General features: G+C 40.6%; 1 protein-coding gene across 3 annotated transcripts in view; it reads left to right on the top strand.

Annotated features, from left to right (window-relative positions):
• srgap1a (SLIT-ROBO Rho GTPase activating protein 1a) overlaps window positions 1–16,064 on the top strand; it is a 54,714-nt gene that overhangs the window by 23,754 nt on the left and 14,896 nt on the right. For 2 of the 3 annotated variants that reach the window (XM_088297853.1, XM_088297855.1), the window contains exons 4-15: window positions 2,676–2,738; window positions 7,507–7,686; window positions 8,180–8,308; window positions 9,072–9,293; window positions 9,869–9,970; window positions 11,304–11,501; window positions 12,102–12,186; window positions 12,385–12,412; window positions 12,768–12,873; window positions 15,106–15,166; window positions 15,735–15,812; window positions 15,921–16,055. In XM_088297853.1, the coding sequence (XP_088153979.1) occupies window positions 2,676–2,738; window positions 7,507–7,686; window positions 8,180–8,308; window positions 9,072–9,293; window positions 9,869–9,970; window positions 11,304–11,501; window positions 12,102–12,186; window positions 12,385–12,412; window positions 12,768–12,873; window positions 15,106–15,166; window positions 15,735–15,812; window positions 15,921–16,055 (1,387 nt within the window). Of the gene's footprint in view, window positions 1–2,675; window positions 2,739–7,506; window positions 7,687–8,179; window positions 8,309–9,071; window positions 9,294–9,868; window positions 9,971–11,303; window positions 11,502–12,101; window positions 12,187–12,384; window positions 12,413–12,767; window positions 12,874–13,390; window positions 13,425–15,105; window positions 15,167–15,734; window positions 15,813–15,920; window positions 16,056–16,064 lie in introns of all 3 variants that reach the window. The other variant, XM_088297854.1, reaches the window with a different exon arrangement.

Raw genomic sequence — 16,064 nt, 5'->3', positions numbered from 1 at the left:
GTGCATTTTGGCTAAGGTGTGCTATAGTTTGTTCTTTTGAAACTCTATATTTCACTTACAAATCACCATGGATAAGTGTATTAGGCAGATTGTATTTCTACCACCAATTTCTAGCTTCCTTATGAGCTGAGGGCCTTTGCAGTAGCTGTTAATTTACATCTCAGCACTTGACTCACAATCATAAAGTTTTAATAGTCAGCAGAACAATAAAATTACTGCAAAATGAGTTCCTCTGTTAGGTGGTTTACTCTCTTCCTCAAGTTGCAACATCCCTTGAGGGAGAGGGTTTAGTAGCAGTCGTCTCGTACTTACAGTATGGAGATGCTTTACAACACGAGTGACTCAGTTAGTTGGCTCTTGAGGGACAAATTGCAGGACACTAGGAAGACATGAGATTTTACAAAAATATAAAATGATCCCCTTTTAGAAACTGTACCGTCAAACATTTTAACAGCGTAATATTCTGTGTATATCAGAATCTGAATATTTTTTATTGGGAAAGTATGTAAGAACACACAAGGCGTTTGTCTCTGGTAGTTTGAGCCACATTATTATTAAAGTAACTTGCAACTATCTGTGCATGTAATGATTTGTCACTCATCAAAATGTAATGTTTTCTCACTTATGTGCACACGACCACACACACACCCCCCCACCCCCACCCCCCACACACACACCTACACCCCCACGCACACACGCCAATGCACGCCATATGAGGTGTACATTTCCCATTTAAAGAGAAATAACTTTCCACAAAGGCAATTTTGGATTGATATTTTTGCAAGAACTCTTACTTGGATTGTCCAACCTTTCGGATAACGGAATTAGCCAATTTGGATGCAATGGATTTGCTGCGAACAATTCACTGAAAATATGGAACATAATGTAGTGTTGCTTTCTTCCCAGGCGTTACCTCTCTCGCACACAAACCCTTGCAGCTCATGTGATGCTGAGAAGGCCTTTTATTTCATTGAGCTCTGGAACACTTCCAAGGCTTCTCAATGGAGTCGGGTTGACGACTGTTAGAGCTGACAGATAGTCAAATATTCCGTACACTGAAATGATGGTTGTAAATGGATTTTTCCTTTCGTCAAGGGCCATGTCTTCATGGTAATGGTAGTATTAAGTATTATTTTTTTAAATCTAAAAGTATAGATGAATTATAAGCAGTTTCTTAACCCTTTATCAATTAATATATATAGTATTATACTCAGACTCCCTTAACCACTCTTAATTTGCATACTTGTGGTTTGTCTTTTAAAAAATTGGCCTGAGGTTATCTAGGTTGACAGGCTTTTCAGATTAGTAAATGGGAAATTGCCCGTGGTGGTTAGGAAGGTGTTGCAGATAGGCTACTTTACCAGCATGATTCTCTAATTTCGGATGCCAGCCTGGCAGCCAGTGTAAGAATGTAATCCACTTTGCTGTGTATTCAATCAGGTCAGCCGACATGTAGCATTGAGAGGTATGTGTACAGTGCAAGAGTGTCAAGCTTGTGTATCTGATTTTTTTCAACTGTCCAGTTTGGCTGTGGAAAGCTAAGCTGCATGGTGTTAGGTTTTAATCATCTTAAAAGTGCTGCTCCTCGCTGAGCCACACTCAAGATGCTGCGTATCTGGAGTGTGGCCAAAGTGGGCCACAGCCACCTTTCAAGCAGGCATCGTTGGTCGAGCAACAGTTCATACAGTACAATGACAATTTTTTTTTTTTATCTCAGATTGTGTTTTTTCACCCCACTATTTCCTGTTTGTCACCCTTTACCGAAGCAATAATTTACTCCCAATTAGCTAAGGGCTTTCATGAGCAATTAATCGGTGATAAATGTGGGCCTTCATGTCCATCTGATTATCTCTGTTATGCAGCTGCCCATGTAACTTGCATAAGCAGTATGCTTTTGTTAAACAGTAAAAGGAAGCACATTGTCAGTCATTTATTTTTCAACTTCATAGTTATATTACTTCCCATCCTTGTGTGGGTTTTCTCCAGGTACTCAGTTTTCCTCCTACATTCAGAAGCATGCATGGTAGGTTGATTGAACACTCTAAATTGCCCCTAGGTGTGAGTGGGAGCGTGGATGGTTATTCGTCTATGTGTGCCCTGCGATTGGCTGGCAACCAGTTCAGGGTGTACCCCGCCTACTGCCCGAAGATAGCTGGGATAGGCTCCAGCACCCCCCGCGACCCTTGTGAGGCGAAGCGGTATAGATAATGGATGGATGGATGGATAGTTATATTACTTTGGGAATCGATAATATCACATGTCTGTTCCACTTGAATTGAGAGGTTTTATCAGCTCTTGAGGCAACATCTGCAAATGGTAGGCTCATGGGATTGGACGGAGCTCCATTCAGCCCCAGACTGTAATCATATGCTGCACTCTAATAATGCATGCTCTCAGCTGGAATGGAAAGATCAGAATTAATAACCATGGCATGAATCATAATCTTAAAAAATGGGGTACATTATTGTAGTACTGTATATACTGTATGGTGTGAATAAAAATTTAATGAATGGTAAATGCCTTTCATTTCTCTTCCTATAGCTTCCTAAATTAAAAGATGCACTTGCATGTCTGTCAGTTTTGGAAAGGTTAGCAGCTGTGGTAAAATGTTATCAAATAAGCATTTGCTTTGTGGTTCTCATTGTTTTTCCTTTCTTTCTATTATTTTTTTCCAGAGCAAGGAAATAGCATTTCAGCTCCAGGAAGACTTAATGAAGGTCCTTAATGAGCTATACACAGTAAGTAGTAATGATTTCCCCTTTTTGAGCTAATGTGCTTTAACTGCATTCCCCTGTGTTGCTTCACTTAGATCTACTGACAAATTTAAACGACTGTTATGCCTCCCAAATGCGACTAATAACATCTACTTTATTACAACAGACAATAAAATAAGACCAATTAAATGGCTGCTCCAAAAATCCCAAAAGAAAGAAATAATAATCCATATCTTGTGAAATATGATTTTGACAGTTTAGAGGTTACATTAATTTAGTACAACTTCAGGAAGGCTTTAGGTAGCAGAAAGAATGACAACAATGTGTTCCAACCACAACAGTGTGGTACACTCTAGTCAATATGTAGTGTGTTACTCTGAACACACTCGTGGATTTGACCTGGTTTAGTCCTTGTTAGTGTACATGTGCATGCACAACATTGAGTCATGGACACTCGGGTAAGCTATTGCATCAGTCATCCAGAGTCCCTATGTCTGCCCCCACCAGTGAAATAACAGGTCTGGTCTGCCTCGAAATATGTCAATCTAAAAGAAGCAGCAAAGTAAACACAGCAGTGCCAGATTCTAGACCAGTAAATGTGGAGTACATTGCCCATGGTCAGTCAACCGTCCCTAAATAAGTGTGAGTTGAGCCAAACCCCACCAAACGCCAAGGCTTCCACGTTAGGCTTTGCGCTGTTGCTCTCTGTACAGAAATAACTAATTTTGAGAGAAAAATGTTTACATTTCAAAATGGGTTAGTCTGAATGCATGCTAAAGCTGAAGTCTTTTGCAAGTTTGTTGCTTGCACAAGTTTTGGAGCTGTAATTTACTGAAGTTTGTATCATCTCTCACACTGTCAACAAGAGTAAAATTATATATTTGAATGACACTTCAGAGACATGACTCACAGACCAAGTCAACATAGCAATCGTTGTGTCCTCACTGTTACATAGAGGCGATTTTACAGTCTTCATCATTATCTGTATTTCTGCGCCTTAAACTGCAAATGCAGTCCAACAATCCTATGGGATTGCAAGCCAGTACAAACTGTAGGACGGTTTCAAGCCCGGGTTAATGCAGAGGGTTGCGTCACGAAGGAAAACTATGCCAACCAATTATAAAGTGCTCATCCAAAGAATTCCATACCGGGTCGGTCACGGCCCAGGTTGACAACGACCACCATCATTGCCGCTAACCCACAACACGGCGGTGGATATTTATTTACTGTGGGTTGAAGATGAAGGGTGTGGAATATGGGTTCATTGGCAGAAACAGAAGAAGTTTATAGACCTGAAAATGGGAAATTTCAACGTTGGGTTTATCGCAGGAAAAGCTAGGGGGTTGGTGGAGTTTGCCAAAAGGATGAAAATATCTATTACAAACACCTATTTCAAGAGAGACTGGAACATAGGGTGACCTACAAGAGCGAAGGCAGAAGCACGTAGGTGGACCACATCTTATGCATACGATGTAAACTGAACAGACTTTAAGGTGGTGAAAGGGGAAAGTGTAGGTAGACAGCATGAGACTAAAATTAAGAAGATATCGGCAGATCAGAGAACCATGTGGTGGAAGCTGAAAAAGGAAGCATGTCTTGCGGATTTCCAAAAAGAAGTGAGACAGGCTCTCGTGAACAAGAGAAGCTTCAATAAGACTGGACCGCCACAGCCAAGGTCTATGGTCTGGCAGGAGAAAACCTGTCATGTCTTCTGTTAGGAATCGCAGACGGGAGACTTGGTTGTAAACCAAAAAGTTTAAGAACGCATGCGAGCAAAGAGGTTAGCTAAGAAGTAGGCTACTGAGGTGCGTGGAAGGTGGCAAATGCCAAAAATAGCCATATGATCGCATGTACGCCAGATTGGACGGTAAAGGAGAAAAAATCTTTATCGGTTGGTCAGACAGCAAGATAGTAGAGGATGCATGACAACTTATAAGGAAAAAAATTCTGTCACTAGTATATTAGGCCAATATTGAGATCTGCCTCAAAATCACTAACATTGGTCTGCTTACTGTCACTTCAAGACTCCAAGCCTCTGCTGCCTGACCTGGAGGTGATAAGGCGGCGCGGCGCGAAATTTCAGAAACAGTGAGCCATTTGTAAGCACGGCTCTAGTTTTCCCAAAGTGGTTTATTTCAACCAGGGTTCTTGGCTGTGCCTAAATTTCATGATGTGGCGACTGAAAAAATTATAGCTTGTACATCTCCAACCAGCCGAAGTCTCTTCGACTCTAAAAACAATATTTATCATAAATATTGATATTAGGGATAAAAATGTTGGCGAGCACACACCGCTTGCTGGGTCCCATTCACTTGAGTGACAACCGCAGCGGAGGTTCCCTTGGCAGTCACGCGCCTGGCACCGCCTGGCGGCATGCTTTGGTGGACGCCGAAGGGCTCAGACACTGGAGAGTGATGTCGACCGAGCCGTGCCTTTCTTCTTTCTTTCCTTGCTAACGTTTTAGCTTTGATGCCGGATACTATAATCATGTGGACTTAATCAACATTGGAATACAGCAAGAATTGAGTTCTAGCCATTTTTCACCACACTTTAAAGATCCCGGAAAATATACAGCATTTTTGCAGCCATAAGGCGCACTTTAAAATCCTGAAACTCATCCAAAAAAGCCAGGGCGCCTATTGAGGCGGAGCGCTCATTATGGGGACCAAGTGCACCGCTGGGCTGACTGCGGACATTAACTGCCTGCACACTGCTTATATAGAGAGAAGGCGGGCGTGGCTAACAACAGCAGGCGGACGTGACAGAGGAGATGGGCGTGAATGACAACGCAAAGGCACACCCCCAGTGCAAAGCAGCCCCCAATGCCCCTATATGGGCAAACGTGTCTGCTAGCTCTGTTGTTAGGGCTTTCGCAAAAGCCGGCATCATGAGGAGCCGCACGCAGCAGCGACACGGGGAATCTGACAATGACGAGAGGGAACCTGGCGTGTTTGTGGGAGAACGTGTCCAGCTGTTTATCTTGGATACAGAAGACAAGGACTTGGTGCATTTTTGGATGAGGACAACTTCAGCACGTTGTTAAAAGCTAAAATAAAGTACCACCGAACTCCCGCTGCCATTTTAAAAACACGCTAGCGCGACTGAGCAGCCAGCGCGACTGCTCGGTTGGTCGGTTCTGTTTGCGCCCAATGATACGGTGCGTTCTATCTATGTATCAAATACAGAAATAGCACCCTCAACTGGTACTGCGCCCTTTGATACGGCGCGTCTTTTGGCCGTCAAAATACTGTATATGTTTTCTTTTAAACTGCAGCAACAGATAGATTTGTAGTATACAAAAAATAAGTTATCGGTTATTGGTATCGATTAGGAGAAGCAGGAAGTACTAAGCTATCGTATCGCTTGAAACAGTAATCCTAAATCCCTAAGGGATAGAGGTGAAAAAGTGCAGCAGCTTAGGATGATAAAGAATAAAGATAGAAACGTGTTAACGGGTGCCAGTAGTATGATGGATATGTTTTTGAAAAAGCAAAATGAGAGAGAAGGAAGGGAAGAGTAGAAGAGGCAGTTGGGGTTGACCGGGAAGTAATGATTAGTCAGGGAGAAATTAGTAAGGCACTAAAAAGGATGAAAAATGGAAAAGCATTTTTTCCGGATGACATACAGTACCTGTGGAGGTTTGGAAGCATCTCGGAAAGGAGGATATGGAGTTTTTGACTCAGTTGTTTTGTGTTGTGCTGGTACCAATACAAAAAAAATATATACGGCACAAGTGACTCTTTTTATTTGAGGGGAAAAGAAAATGCAGGGAAGCAGCTCAACTCAGTCTCAAAGGGGTGCGGCACTCAGCATGTCTGTGCCGCACAAAGAGAGAGACACAGACAGAAAAGGTTGCCAACTCTTGTGCTTTTGCAGACATTAAACTCCTTGCTAAGAAACAAGATGCTTACAGTGTTGTCTAGTTTTTGCCTACATGTCCGACAGGCACGATGCACCGAACGAGCTCACTAAGAATATCTGTAAATAAAAAAACAAAAGAGGTGGTTAGCACGTCTTCCTCACATTGCAGAGGTCAGGGGTTCGATTCCGGGCTTTGGCCTTTCTGTGTGGAGTTTGCATTCTTCCCGTGCCAGAGTGGGTTTTCACTGGGTATTCCTCACGCATTCCAAAAATATGCATGGTAGGTTGATGAAACACTCTAAATTGTCCCTAGGTGTGATTATGACTGTGAGTGGCTGTTTGTCTATTTGTGCCCTGTGATTGGCTGTTAACCAGTTCAAGGTGCACCCCGCCTACTGCCTGCAGACCGCTGGGATAGGCTCCAGCATGTCCGCGGCCCTTTTGAGGATAAGTGGCTTGGATAATGGATGGATGAATAGTTGTCAGCTATTAACCCTCTGTGTTTACTTATTTCAAAATTTTTGTCAAAGATCCGGGAGCAGTAGTCTGGAACGTTTCCCCTCATTATATCTCTTTTCTACTCGGGAATACCTGCAATTCATATTTATGGTTTTACTTTCATTGATCAAGTCTGTACAATATATAATGAATCTTTACAGAGTGAGTGTGAATAATACACAAAATAAGGATGTCCAGACGCTGATGATTCAATCCAGATTTTAATCAACAGTCACATGTTGTAATTCATCCCCCTGCACTGAAAGGTTCTATCTAATACCCTTAGTATTCTTCCCAACCCGACTGTAGTACTTCTGTTTGCATTCTCTTTGTACAGTATTGCTCTGACGCAAAAAAGCATGTGGTCGTACGTTTGAAGGCGTTTCAACCACATGAACAGATTTTCTTTGTAACTTTCCTTTTCTCTCTTCAGGTGATGAAGACCTACCACATGTATCACTCAGAGAGCATTAATGCGGAAAGCAAACTGAAGGAGGCAGAAAAGCAAGAGGAGAAGCAGATTGGTAGGACAGATCCGGTTTTCAGCATCCGCATGGAGGACAAATACCAGAAGCGCAACTCTGTGAAGAAAATTGAGAAGATGAAAGAGAAGGTACATTATTATAGCAGAGATTCACATTTGTCAACCGGTAGGGCTTATTTGTTGAAGTTGTGTTTAAATTCTAGCTCGTTTTGAGATAAAAGATTAAATGTCTATTGGAAATGTTTTTTTTTTCTTCCTGGAATTCTGTAGCGAGGAGCATTGAAATATAGATGATACAGAAGTGTGTATTCAGTGTTCAGTGTATCAGAGTGCATTGGTCATTGGATGGTGACTAAGAGCCTTCTGTCTGTCTGCTTGAGTGAGAGGAAGTGTAGGCTGAAAACTAATAGTTCAGGAGAGGTCTGATATGCTCTTTCTTATTCTTGACTCACATCTGCTTTTAAAAAAGGTGATTTTTGCCAGACGCTCTCTGCTGGGTGTGCAGGGACAAGAGCACAATCATTTGTCAAAAAGGCAATTCTTGACTCACTGCATTGCTCATTACGCCTCACACGCGCAGTTGTTCCCAGCGTCTCATTCTCGCTTCCAATTCTTTCATTAGCGTCAAGCCAAGTACTCAGAGAACAAGATGAAGTCAATCAAAGCACGAAATGAGTACCTCCTGACACTGGAAGCCACCAACTCATCTGTTTTCAAGTACTACATTCATGACCTGTCAGACCTAATTGATGTAAGTATTAATACTTGCTTCTGTCAACATCTGTGTTCGGTTTTAGCTACACTGGTTTGGGTGACTTGGTTTAAGGTATTGCAGTTAAGGATTCTTTTGCACACCATTAGAATAGATTTGTAGTTGTAAACGCAAGCAGTAAACCAGGGAGGGAAATAACATAGGTTATTGCCTCTTATCTCTTGTGCCTTTATAAATTTGTATTCTATAAGACTGTTTGTATTATTTCTCTGTGGTTCAGCAATATTTCACTCCTGACTTGCCAGCAGATTGCCTTGAGTGAGTTTCCTACAGATAAACATTATTGGTAGTTGCTTGATGGTATGCTAAATGTATTATTGATATATCTAAAAGTAATATTGATGCTAAATCACGGATTATTTATTCTTTTTTTTTTTATCAAGCAGTTGTGATTTTATATTGCAGACAGGAATGAAGGAGATGACTGAAGTGTAATCTCTATTCCGCAGCATGCTGTGTGGTGAAATTACCCTTCACTCTGTCTTGCTCACAAGCCTTCAGATCTCTCCAGGATTTGTGTTTGAGAATTTATGTGCAACGCTGCTGCTTGCATGAGCTGTATTTGCAGCCTCAGCATATATCTTTATTAATAGAGATGTCCACAGTATATAATTGTTTTTGTTTGTATGCGTGAGTGTTTGTGTCTGTTTCGTCTTAGGCGTACAAATTTTGGCCATATTTCCGATTAAAGACTCCATTAGTTGTGTCTAAAATTTACCTCCACTTTTATCTTTCTGGCCAGTGCTGTGATTTGGGATACCATGCCAGTTTGAATCGAGCCCTGCGGACTTACCTGTCGGCTGAATACAACCTGGAGACATCTCGCCATGAGGGTCTTGACATAATTGAAAATGCGGTCGACAGTCTAGACCCAAGAAGCGACAGGCAAAGGTTTATGGAGATGTTCCCTACGGCCTTTTGTCCGCCTGCAAAATTTGAGTTTCAGTCTCACATGGGAGATGAGGTGAGTTCAATTAAAGGCAATGTAAAGCGGGACTGTAGAAACAATCCATTTTAAAATTATTGTTAAGAAAATATAATAGATAGAGAATGATAAAAATAGTTTAAATATCATGATCCTAGACAACCTTGCCTGCAACAATATAAAGAAATATTTTCCTGATCTGCCTCAGATGTGTTATTACTTCACCAATGCAGGATTCTGTCAGGAATTATAACTTTTATTATGGTAATTATCAATGTTAGTCGTGATGATTTAAGAAGGTAAGAAATGGATAAATATCAATATGCGACACGTTTTTTTTCTACAGCTCTCTGCAAGTTTTTACATTTTCAAAAAAGTTACTATTTTCAATTCTTAGAAGTTTTTAATGTCCCACGACCGGTGAGCTTCTTTTAGAACAGACCTACGACTGCTTATGTAGTCCTTGGGGCCAACTGATGCTCATGCACAAGTATCATGTTTGTGAGCCCTGTTTCAATTGATAATCTGTTCGCTTTCAATGGCACAACCAAAGGCAACTACAGACAACGTGATTCTAGGGTTATTTATCTGATGTTTATTTATTATTCTTTTAGGTGTGTCAGATCTCAGTGCAGCCGCCAGTGAACGGAGAGCTAATACTGAGGTTCCAGCAACTGCAGTCTCGCCTGTCTACTCTGAAGATTGAAAATGAAGAGGTAAAATAGAAGCATCCTTTTTGAATTGGGAATTCCTTCAGCAACGTCAGATGCAAATACCTTGAAGAAGACTCGCTAGGTTACAGTCACATCTATCCGGCTGCTCTCTCATGTCTGACCTGCTTTCTGTCTTGCCTCTTTCTTTTTTCTCAGTTTTATTTTCCGCTCATCAAATATGCGCACTATTCTGAATAGTCCACAAAGTCTAAGGGTGAGGATATTTGGGTATTTCTAAAATGAAGTATTTTATTTAGAGGACTTCTGATGACTCATCATGTATGACATCAGCTGTCATCAAAACTGACATACAGATGACCTGATTATCAGAAAAATAACAAGTATTCACATACATGCTTATTTATTGCATTTTTTCTAGGGAGAGGGTATGATGACATGTCCTTGTATGGTTTAAGTGGATGTCCTGGTGGGTCCAAATGGAAGGACACTGCTGCCTTGTGTTATTAATACCAGATGGCCTCGCTATCCTGGTACTATGTGCCAGAGACATCCTTGAAAAATGAACCTTAAAAGCATTTTGACGACATCCAAGCGTGAACTGTCAAACGTAGCGAGCCTGTCTTCATCCGGCCGGGAAACGCTTTGGGGCACTGCATGACAGAAGCGCAGCTGTTTCCTTTGCTCTTTGACTGCTGTGAAATGGTGAAAACGTTGCAGAATTTACTTTGCATTTGTTGTGGATTTATGTTTTAAAGGAAGATTCTGCTTCTTGTCGCCACTGAGTGAGGTCTGATATATGCTTGTCTATAATTCAAAGTGTTTCCCAAGGACACAGTTCAATCATTCAGCGTGATTAAGCTTTCGTTTCTTTAAAATAATATGGTTTTATAAATCTCTTGACTAGTCATGAGCAAGGAAAACAGAAAACATTTCCCCCTTTGTGCTCTTGTCTTACTCCATACTTTATAAAGAAAGTACAGTTATCATGCAGTACATGTTTTCTTGTCAGGTTGTTTTCCCCCAGATTAAAGCAACTGCATCAGAGCTCTACTTATTGTTGGTTGATTACCAGATTTCATATTGTCTTTGCATTGTCTTTTGAAAGCTGCTGAGTGCAGACATTTGTAAGCATCTGAGAAGTTATGCTAGTTACTGTTCATGACTTAATGACATACTGCTGTCTTTTCTAATAACAATAACTTAAAACTACAATATTCTTTTCCCCTTTGGCCCCTTTGAGTGCTTGTAACATGATCACTTTTACTTTGACATACTTTTTTTGTGTCATGTGCTAGCATGAAAAGGTTTTAGTGGATCTAACGACATAATGTGCCTTAAATCGGGTCATCATCTTTGTCATGTCATTTATCTACAGGTGAAAAAAACGTCAGAGGCCACTCTAACCACCATTCAGGACATGGTGACCATCGAGGATTATGACGTCTCAGAGTGCTTCCACCACAGCAGATCCACTGAGTCGGTCAGGTCCTCTGTGTCAGAGACATATCTCAGCAAACCGAGCATTGCAAAGAGGAGGGCCAACCAGCAGGAGACTGAGCAGTTCTATTTTATAGTGAGTCTAGGGGTCTCACTCGCTATTATAATCAGTGACGCACATAGGTGGTGCGCAGGTACGCAAGTGTTCTGAAAATATTCATTTGCGCGCCAAATTCAAGTATGTCAGGGTATATTTGCATAGTAAGCATTTTGTAGCTCAGCCAGCATGGCTCTGATCAGGCCACCCTTCAGTCGAAGTCAAGTCAGCTGCTACAATGATTGCTTCTGAGAGCCAACTTAAAAATAAAAGCCAAGGGCTGAAGGTGGCCCACAGGCCCTACTTTGCCCTCATACACTGGACGTCTTTAAGTTCATCCAAGAGGTCGGTGGGTCGTGAATAAAGTAACAACAACTTCCAGTGTTCACGAGACCCTCACCAAATGTCATATGTGCACCACTGATCCAATCCAATCTACGTACTTTGGTATTTCCAGTATAAGATGTATGCACGTATGTATGTATGTATGTTAAATTGTATACATGGTCGTAATATTTTAAAATTAAAACTCATGCTGAAGCAGATCTCTTACTTCATCTTCAAATAAGCATATCAGAATGACTCATCCATCCTTCCTCCTCTTGTGGCAAAGGTATAATCACTTAAAATTCTCTACAGAAATTCCGGGAATTTCTGGAGGGCAGCAATCTCATCTCCAAACTGCAGGCCAAACATGATTTGCTGAAGAGGACGCTTGGTGAAGGTACAGTCCCTTTCCCTCTTGTGACCCTCTTGATAGTATGTATTTCCTTCTTTTTACCCAGTTGTTGGTGTTTTAATCTCTTTGTACCTCAATGTAAATGATGTGACACATACTTCCCATCGGAAAAAAGTCACAGCACACGACGAGAGAAGACGTAAACTTGCATGTTTACTCACCAATTATTGTGTATCTCTTTAGGCCACAGAGCTGACTACATGACCACAAGGTAAAGTAAAAAAAAAAAAAAAAACACCAAAAAACACCGTACTTCAGGACTAGTGTATTCACAACCTCATTCAATTGCATCAGCACACATTTGGCAACAAGTTTACATGTTAAAGACGAGATGCCATCAACACAATTTTTAATGAATAATTCATTATTTTGCCCCTACATGTATAATCTCATTGGCATGTTTGATAGCCGCATATCCTGAGAGAAGACAGAACTGTAAAGAAAAAGTTTCTTTATGGGTTTTATCAGCCCTCATAACATGACTGATTCAATATAATTCATGGACCCAACGGTTACTGAAGAAGATTGCAGTGTCTTCTCCTTCTAATCCATCTTTTGTATTCTAGACATCCAAATGGGCTGTTCAAAACCCACACTGGCACCAGGCGGGCTAGACCCCGCTCTGTTTTTAATGTTAGGTTATTTAATGGAAATATGGAGTCGTATATCAAGGTACCGATAATCACAGTGTCCGCTCAACATTGCTTCTCCTCCTCATTTTCTCTCTTGCTCCAGCTTTCTGGCCATTTTCATGGGATCCCCCAAGCCACTTAAGCTGTGGTTTAGCTTTAACCGGTAAAAACTTGTCAGTGCCTAAACTGCAGCATTTGCATTGATAGTTTGTAAGGCCAAATGGTTGTCTCAGTCAGTTTCCCTTTACTCAGTGCTGAGCCCCACATCCGTGAGCCTCTGGCATCTCCAGAGAGCAGAGTCCAGTGAATAAATCCCGATTAGTGACAGTCTGAGTGGAAGCCAAACTGATAAGGTGTGCTGGATTCTCTCTGCACTCTTTTCACTGCCACAAGTGGTGACTGACCAGTGCCATCATGTTCTGTCCAGTTCTTTTTGGTTTAATGCCAGCACAAAGAGGGTTGTGGGTGCACTCTTGATAAAAGCTTTGGTGAGCAGCTGCTGTGGTCCTAATCTGGGTCTTGCTTCTTTCTCTCTTTTTCGCATTGCCTATCTGTAGCCGTGGACGACGGAACTCACATGCTCGTCATCAGGTAGACATCTTGAAGCATCTTGGGGAGCTCCTACTGCTTGCCTGCTTTCTCTAATGCCTTAACATTTCACTTAATTTTGTTTTTAAGTATCACCTGACTCAGACAGATATGACTTGGTTACCGGTGAAATTACACAGAAATGAAAATACAGTTCTGCATTATAAAATGATGCGTAGAGCTGCTGTGTGACAAAGCATGTCAACACCTTCATTCTAATGTCTTGCTTTCATTCTTTTTAATTGCACTTCAAGTTCATAAAATTAGAACAGTTACCTGTCCCAATAAATACTTGTTCCCAGGGTCCTAAGAACAATATGAAATGTGAAAAAGTGGCTCTATAAACCCTAACTTTAAGGCTGTTACAGACAATAGGGTATGAATGAAAAATGCATGTGGACTAATAGTAACATTCTGTTACTACTTAATAATACACACGAGATCAAGGTTTCACATTTATCATATGTAGATTAAAATCTACCAGGTTATGACTGTCTCAGTGGATTTAGCTTTGATGTTATTTTTTTGTGTAATTTTGAATAAAAAATGCTAAAATGTAAATTGAGTGTTGACAAAAGGCGAAAATGCTGTGAATATTTTTTGAAAAGTAGCCCTGAATATTATTTATATAGGAAAGTTCATTTCATAACCCCTAAGCCTTGCAAAAGATACTATTACATAATTCTGCTGCACCAGACCTTTTCTTCAGCTGTCTGAGGCTCCACTTCCATAATTGATAGCCAGTATTGGCATGGACCCTTTTGGACTGTGTGTACACCCCTGAGAGCCGTAAACAGATCCACTGTGTCATTAAAAGCATGCGCTGCTTCCCTGTGCAGTACTGATCTTCAGCAGTGGCTGGCACTGAACCAGAACAAGAGTGCAGCCCACTTCTGAGTGTATTTAGCAAATGTATCTTCATACAACTACTTTGCTTCTGACGTGTGAGACCTAAATGATAAATGATCATCACTTCAGGTAGGCATTCGATGTGAATACTGCCAGAGACAGGAAGTAGCTGCATTAGAAATTTAAATTAGTTAAGACTGAACCACAGGTTTATACATACCACCTGTAATAGTAAGTGGAGTTGATGGACTTGAGTAATATAAATAATATAATATAAACCAAGCACGTGGTCACTAATTGTATCTGAAGTCAACTCTGTCTGTGTCAGAAAACTGTGCACTAACCCTCACTTCCCCTCTTAACCCGCCCATGTTTTTTTAAAAAAAGAAAAAAGGTTGTGCATGTTTGTATGCTGTCGCTGTTCCACAAAAATGTGTTTTATACCCAAGCACAAAAATAAATTGCGTTAAAAGAACATTTTGACACATGATTTTTGTTGGACGGCGATGCCACTTGTGATACATGTTATAACACAGCTGATCATTAGGCACTAAAGTATAAAAATGTGTTTTCACATTTGCAAAAGACATTGGCCCAGAATAAATTTTATAAATTATTTTGGGACGTCTACTAAATAAAATAGTTTTCCATCAAGTGTTTGTAGTGCACATAAGTGAAAAAATGATCCATGACATCTAAACTACGCAAATGTCAAAACACAGATTGGATTTAGATTTGGTTCCACATATTTAATACAAAATCTTTAAAGTTCAGATCAGTTGCTTTCTTACATTTGAGCATGTTTTAGCTAAGATACGTTTTCAATCTTTTCAAGGACTCTGGGCAAGCTATTCCTCGGGTGGTTGAAAGCTGCATTCGTTACATAAACTTGTATGGTGAGTTGCTTTTACTGTCTCTTGTGTAGAAATGTGATGCAAGTACCATATCCATAGATTGACATCTTTCTCGAGCTCTCCTCCACCCCAAACAATGTTTGTTGTTTAATGACTACTTGATGACCATGAACGATGCAAAATGTTGGTGTGTGACAAGGGAGTTTCCCTCAATTCCGTGGGGAAATACACAGTAAAGAATATTTCCTCAAAGCTTTGAAAATTATATCCTATATGGTTTGTCGTGTTGTCTGCTGCATTTTCAAGTAGCTAATTGAGAAGACAAATTGAAAAGCAGAGAGACCTCAGGCTAATTATAGCTCATTTTGATCCTTGGCCTTTTCCCTGGTTTAATCCTAATCCTAGTTTAGGGACACTTTAGAACTCCCTAATTTAAATAATTCTTAATTAGGGATATGTATGGATATACAACAAAAGAAAGAACAAGAAAGAATGAACAAAAATTGGCTTTGTTGAACAAAGCACAAGGCTTTTTCTGTTCTTAATTTATGAAGATATGTTTGCCTTCTGTTTCTATATTCTCACTATCTGTCTTTGTCTCTCTGAGCAGGCCTCCAGCATCAGGGAATATTTCGGGTATCTGGTTCCCAGCTGGAAGTCAATGACATTAAAAATTCATTTGAAAGAGGTATTTATTCATCAAAACATTTTGAGCAATTTTGATTGACGCATGATAGATTTCATTTACACTTAAATGTGCCGTCCAACTGAATCCATTAATGTGTCCATGTTAAAGGAAATGATCCTCTGATAGACGACGAGAGTAATCATGACATCAACTCGGTGGCAGGCGTGCTTAAGCTTTATTTCCGTGGCCTGGAAAACCCTCTGTTCCCCAAAGATAGATTCAGTGAACTGCTGTCCTGCATCCGTAAGTATA

The sequence above is a fragment of the Idiotropiscis lumnitzeri genome, chromosome 6 (genome assembly GCF_059441095.1).
Source record: "Idiotropiscis lumnitzeri isolate Australia: NSW breed Sydney's pygmy pipehorse chromosome 6, RoL_Ilum_1.0, whole genome shotgun sequence".
In the NCBI taxonomy this organism is placed as follows: Eukaryota; Metazoa; Chordata; class Actinopteri; order Syngnathiformes; family Syngnathidae; genus Idiotropiscis; species Idiotropiscis lumnitzeri.
Note: the sequence above shows the minus strand (reverse complement) of the source record. Positions and strands in the feature narration are given on the sequence as shown.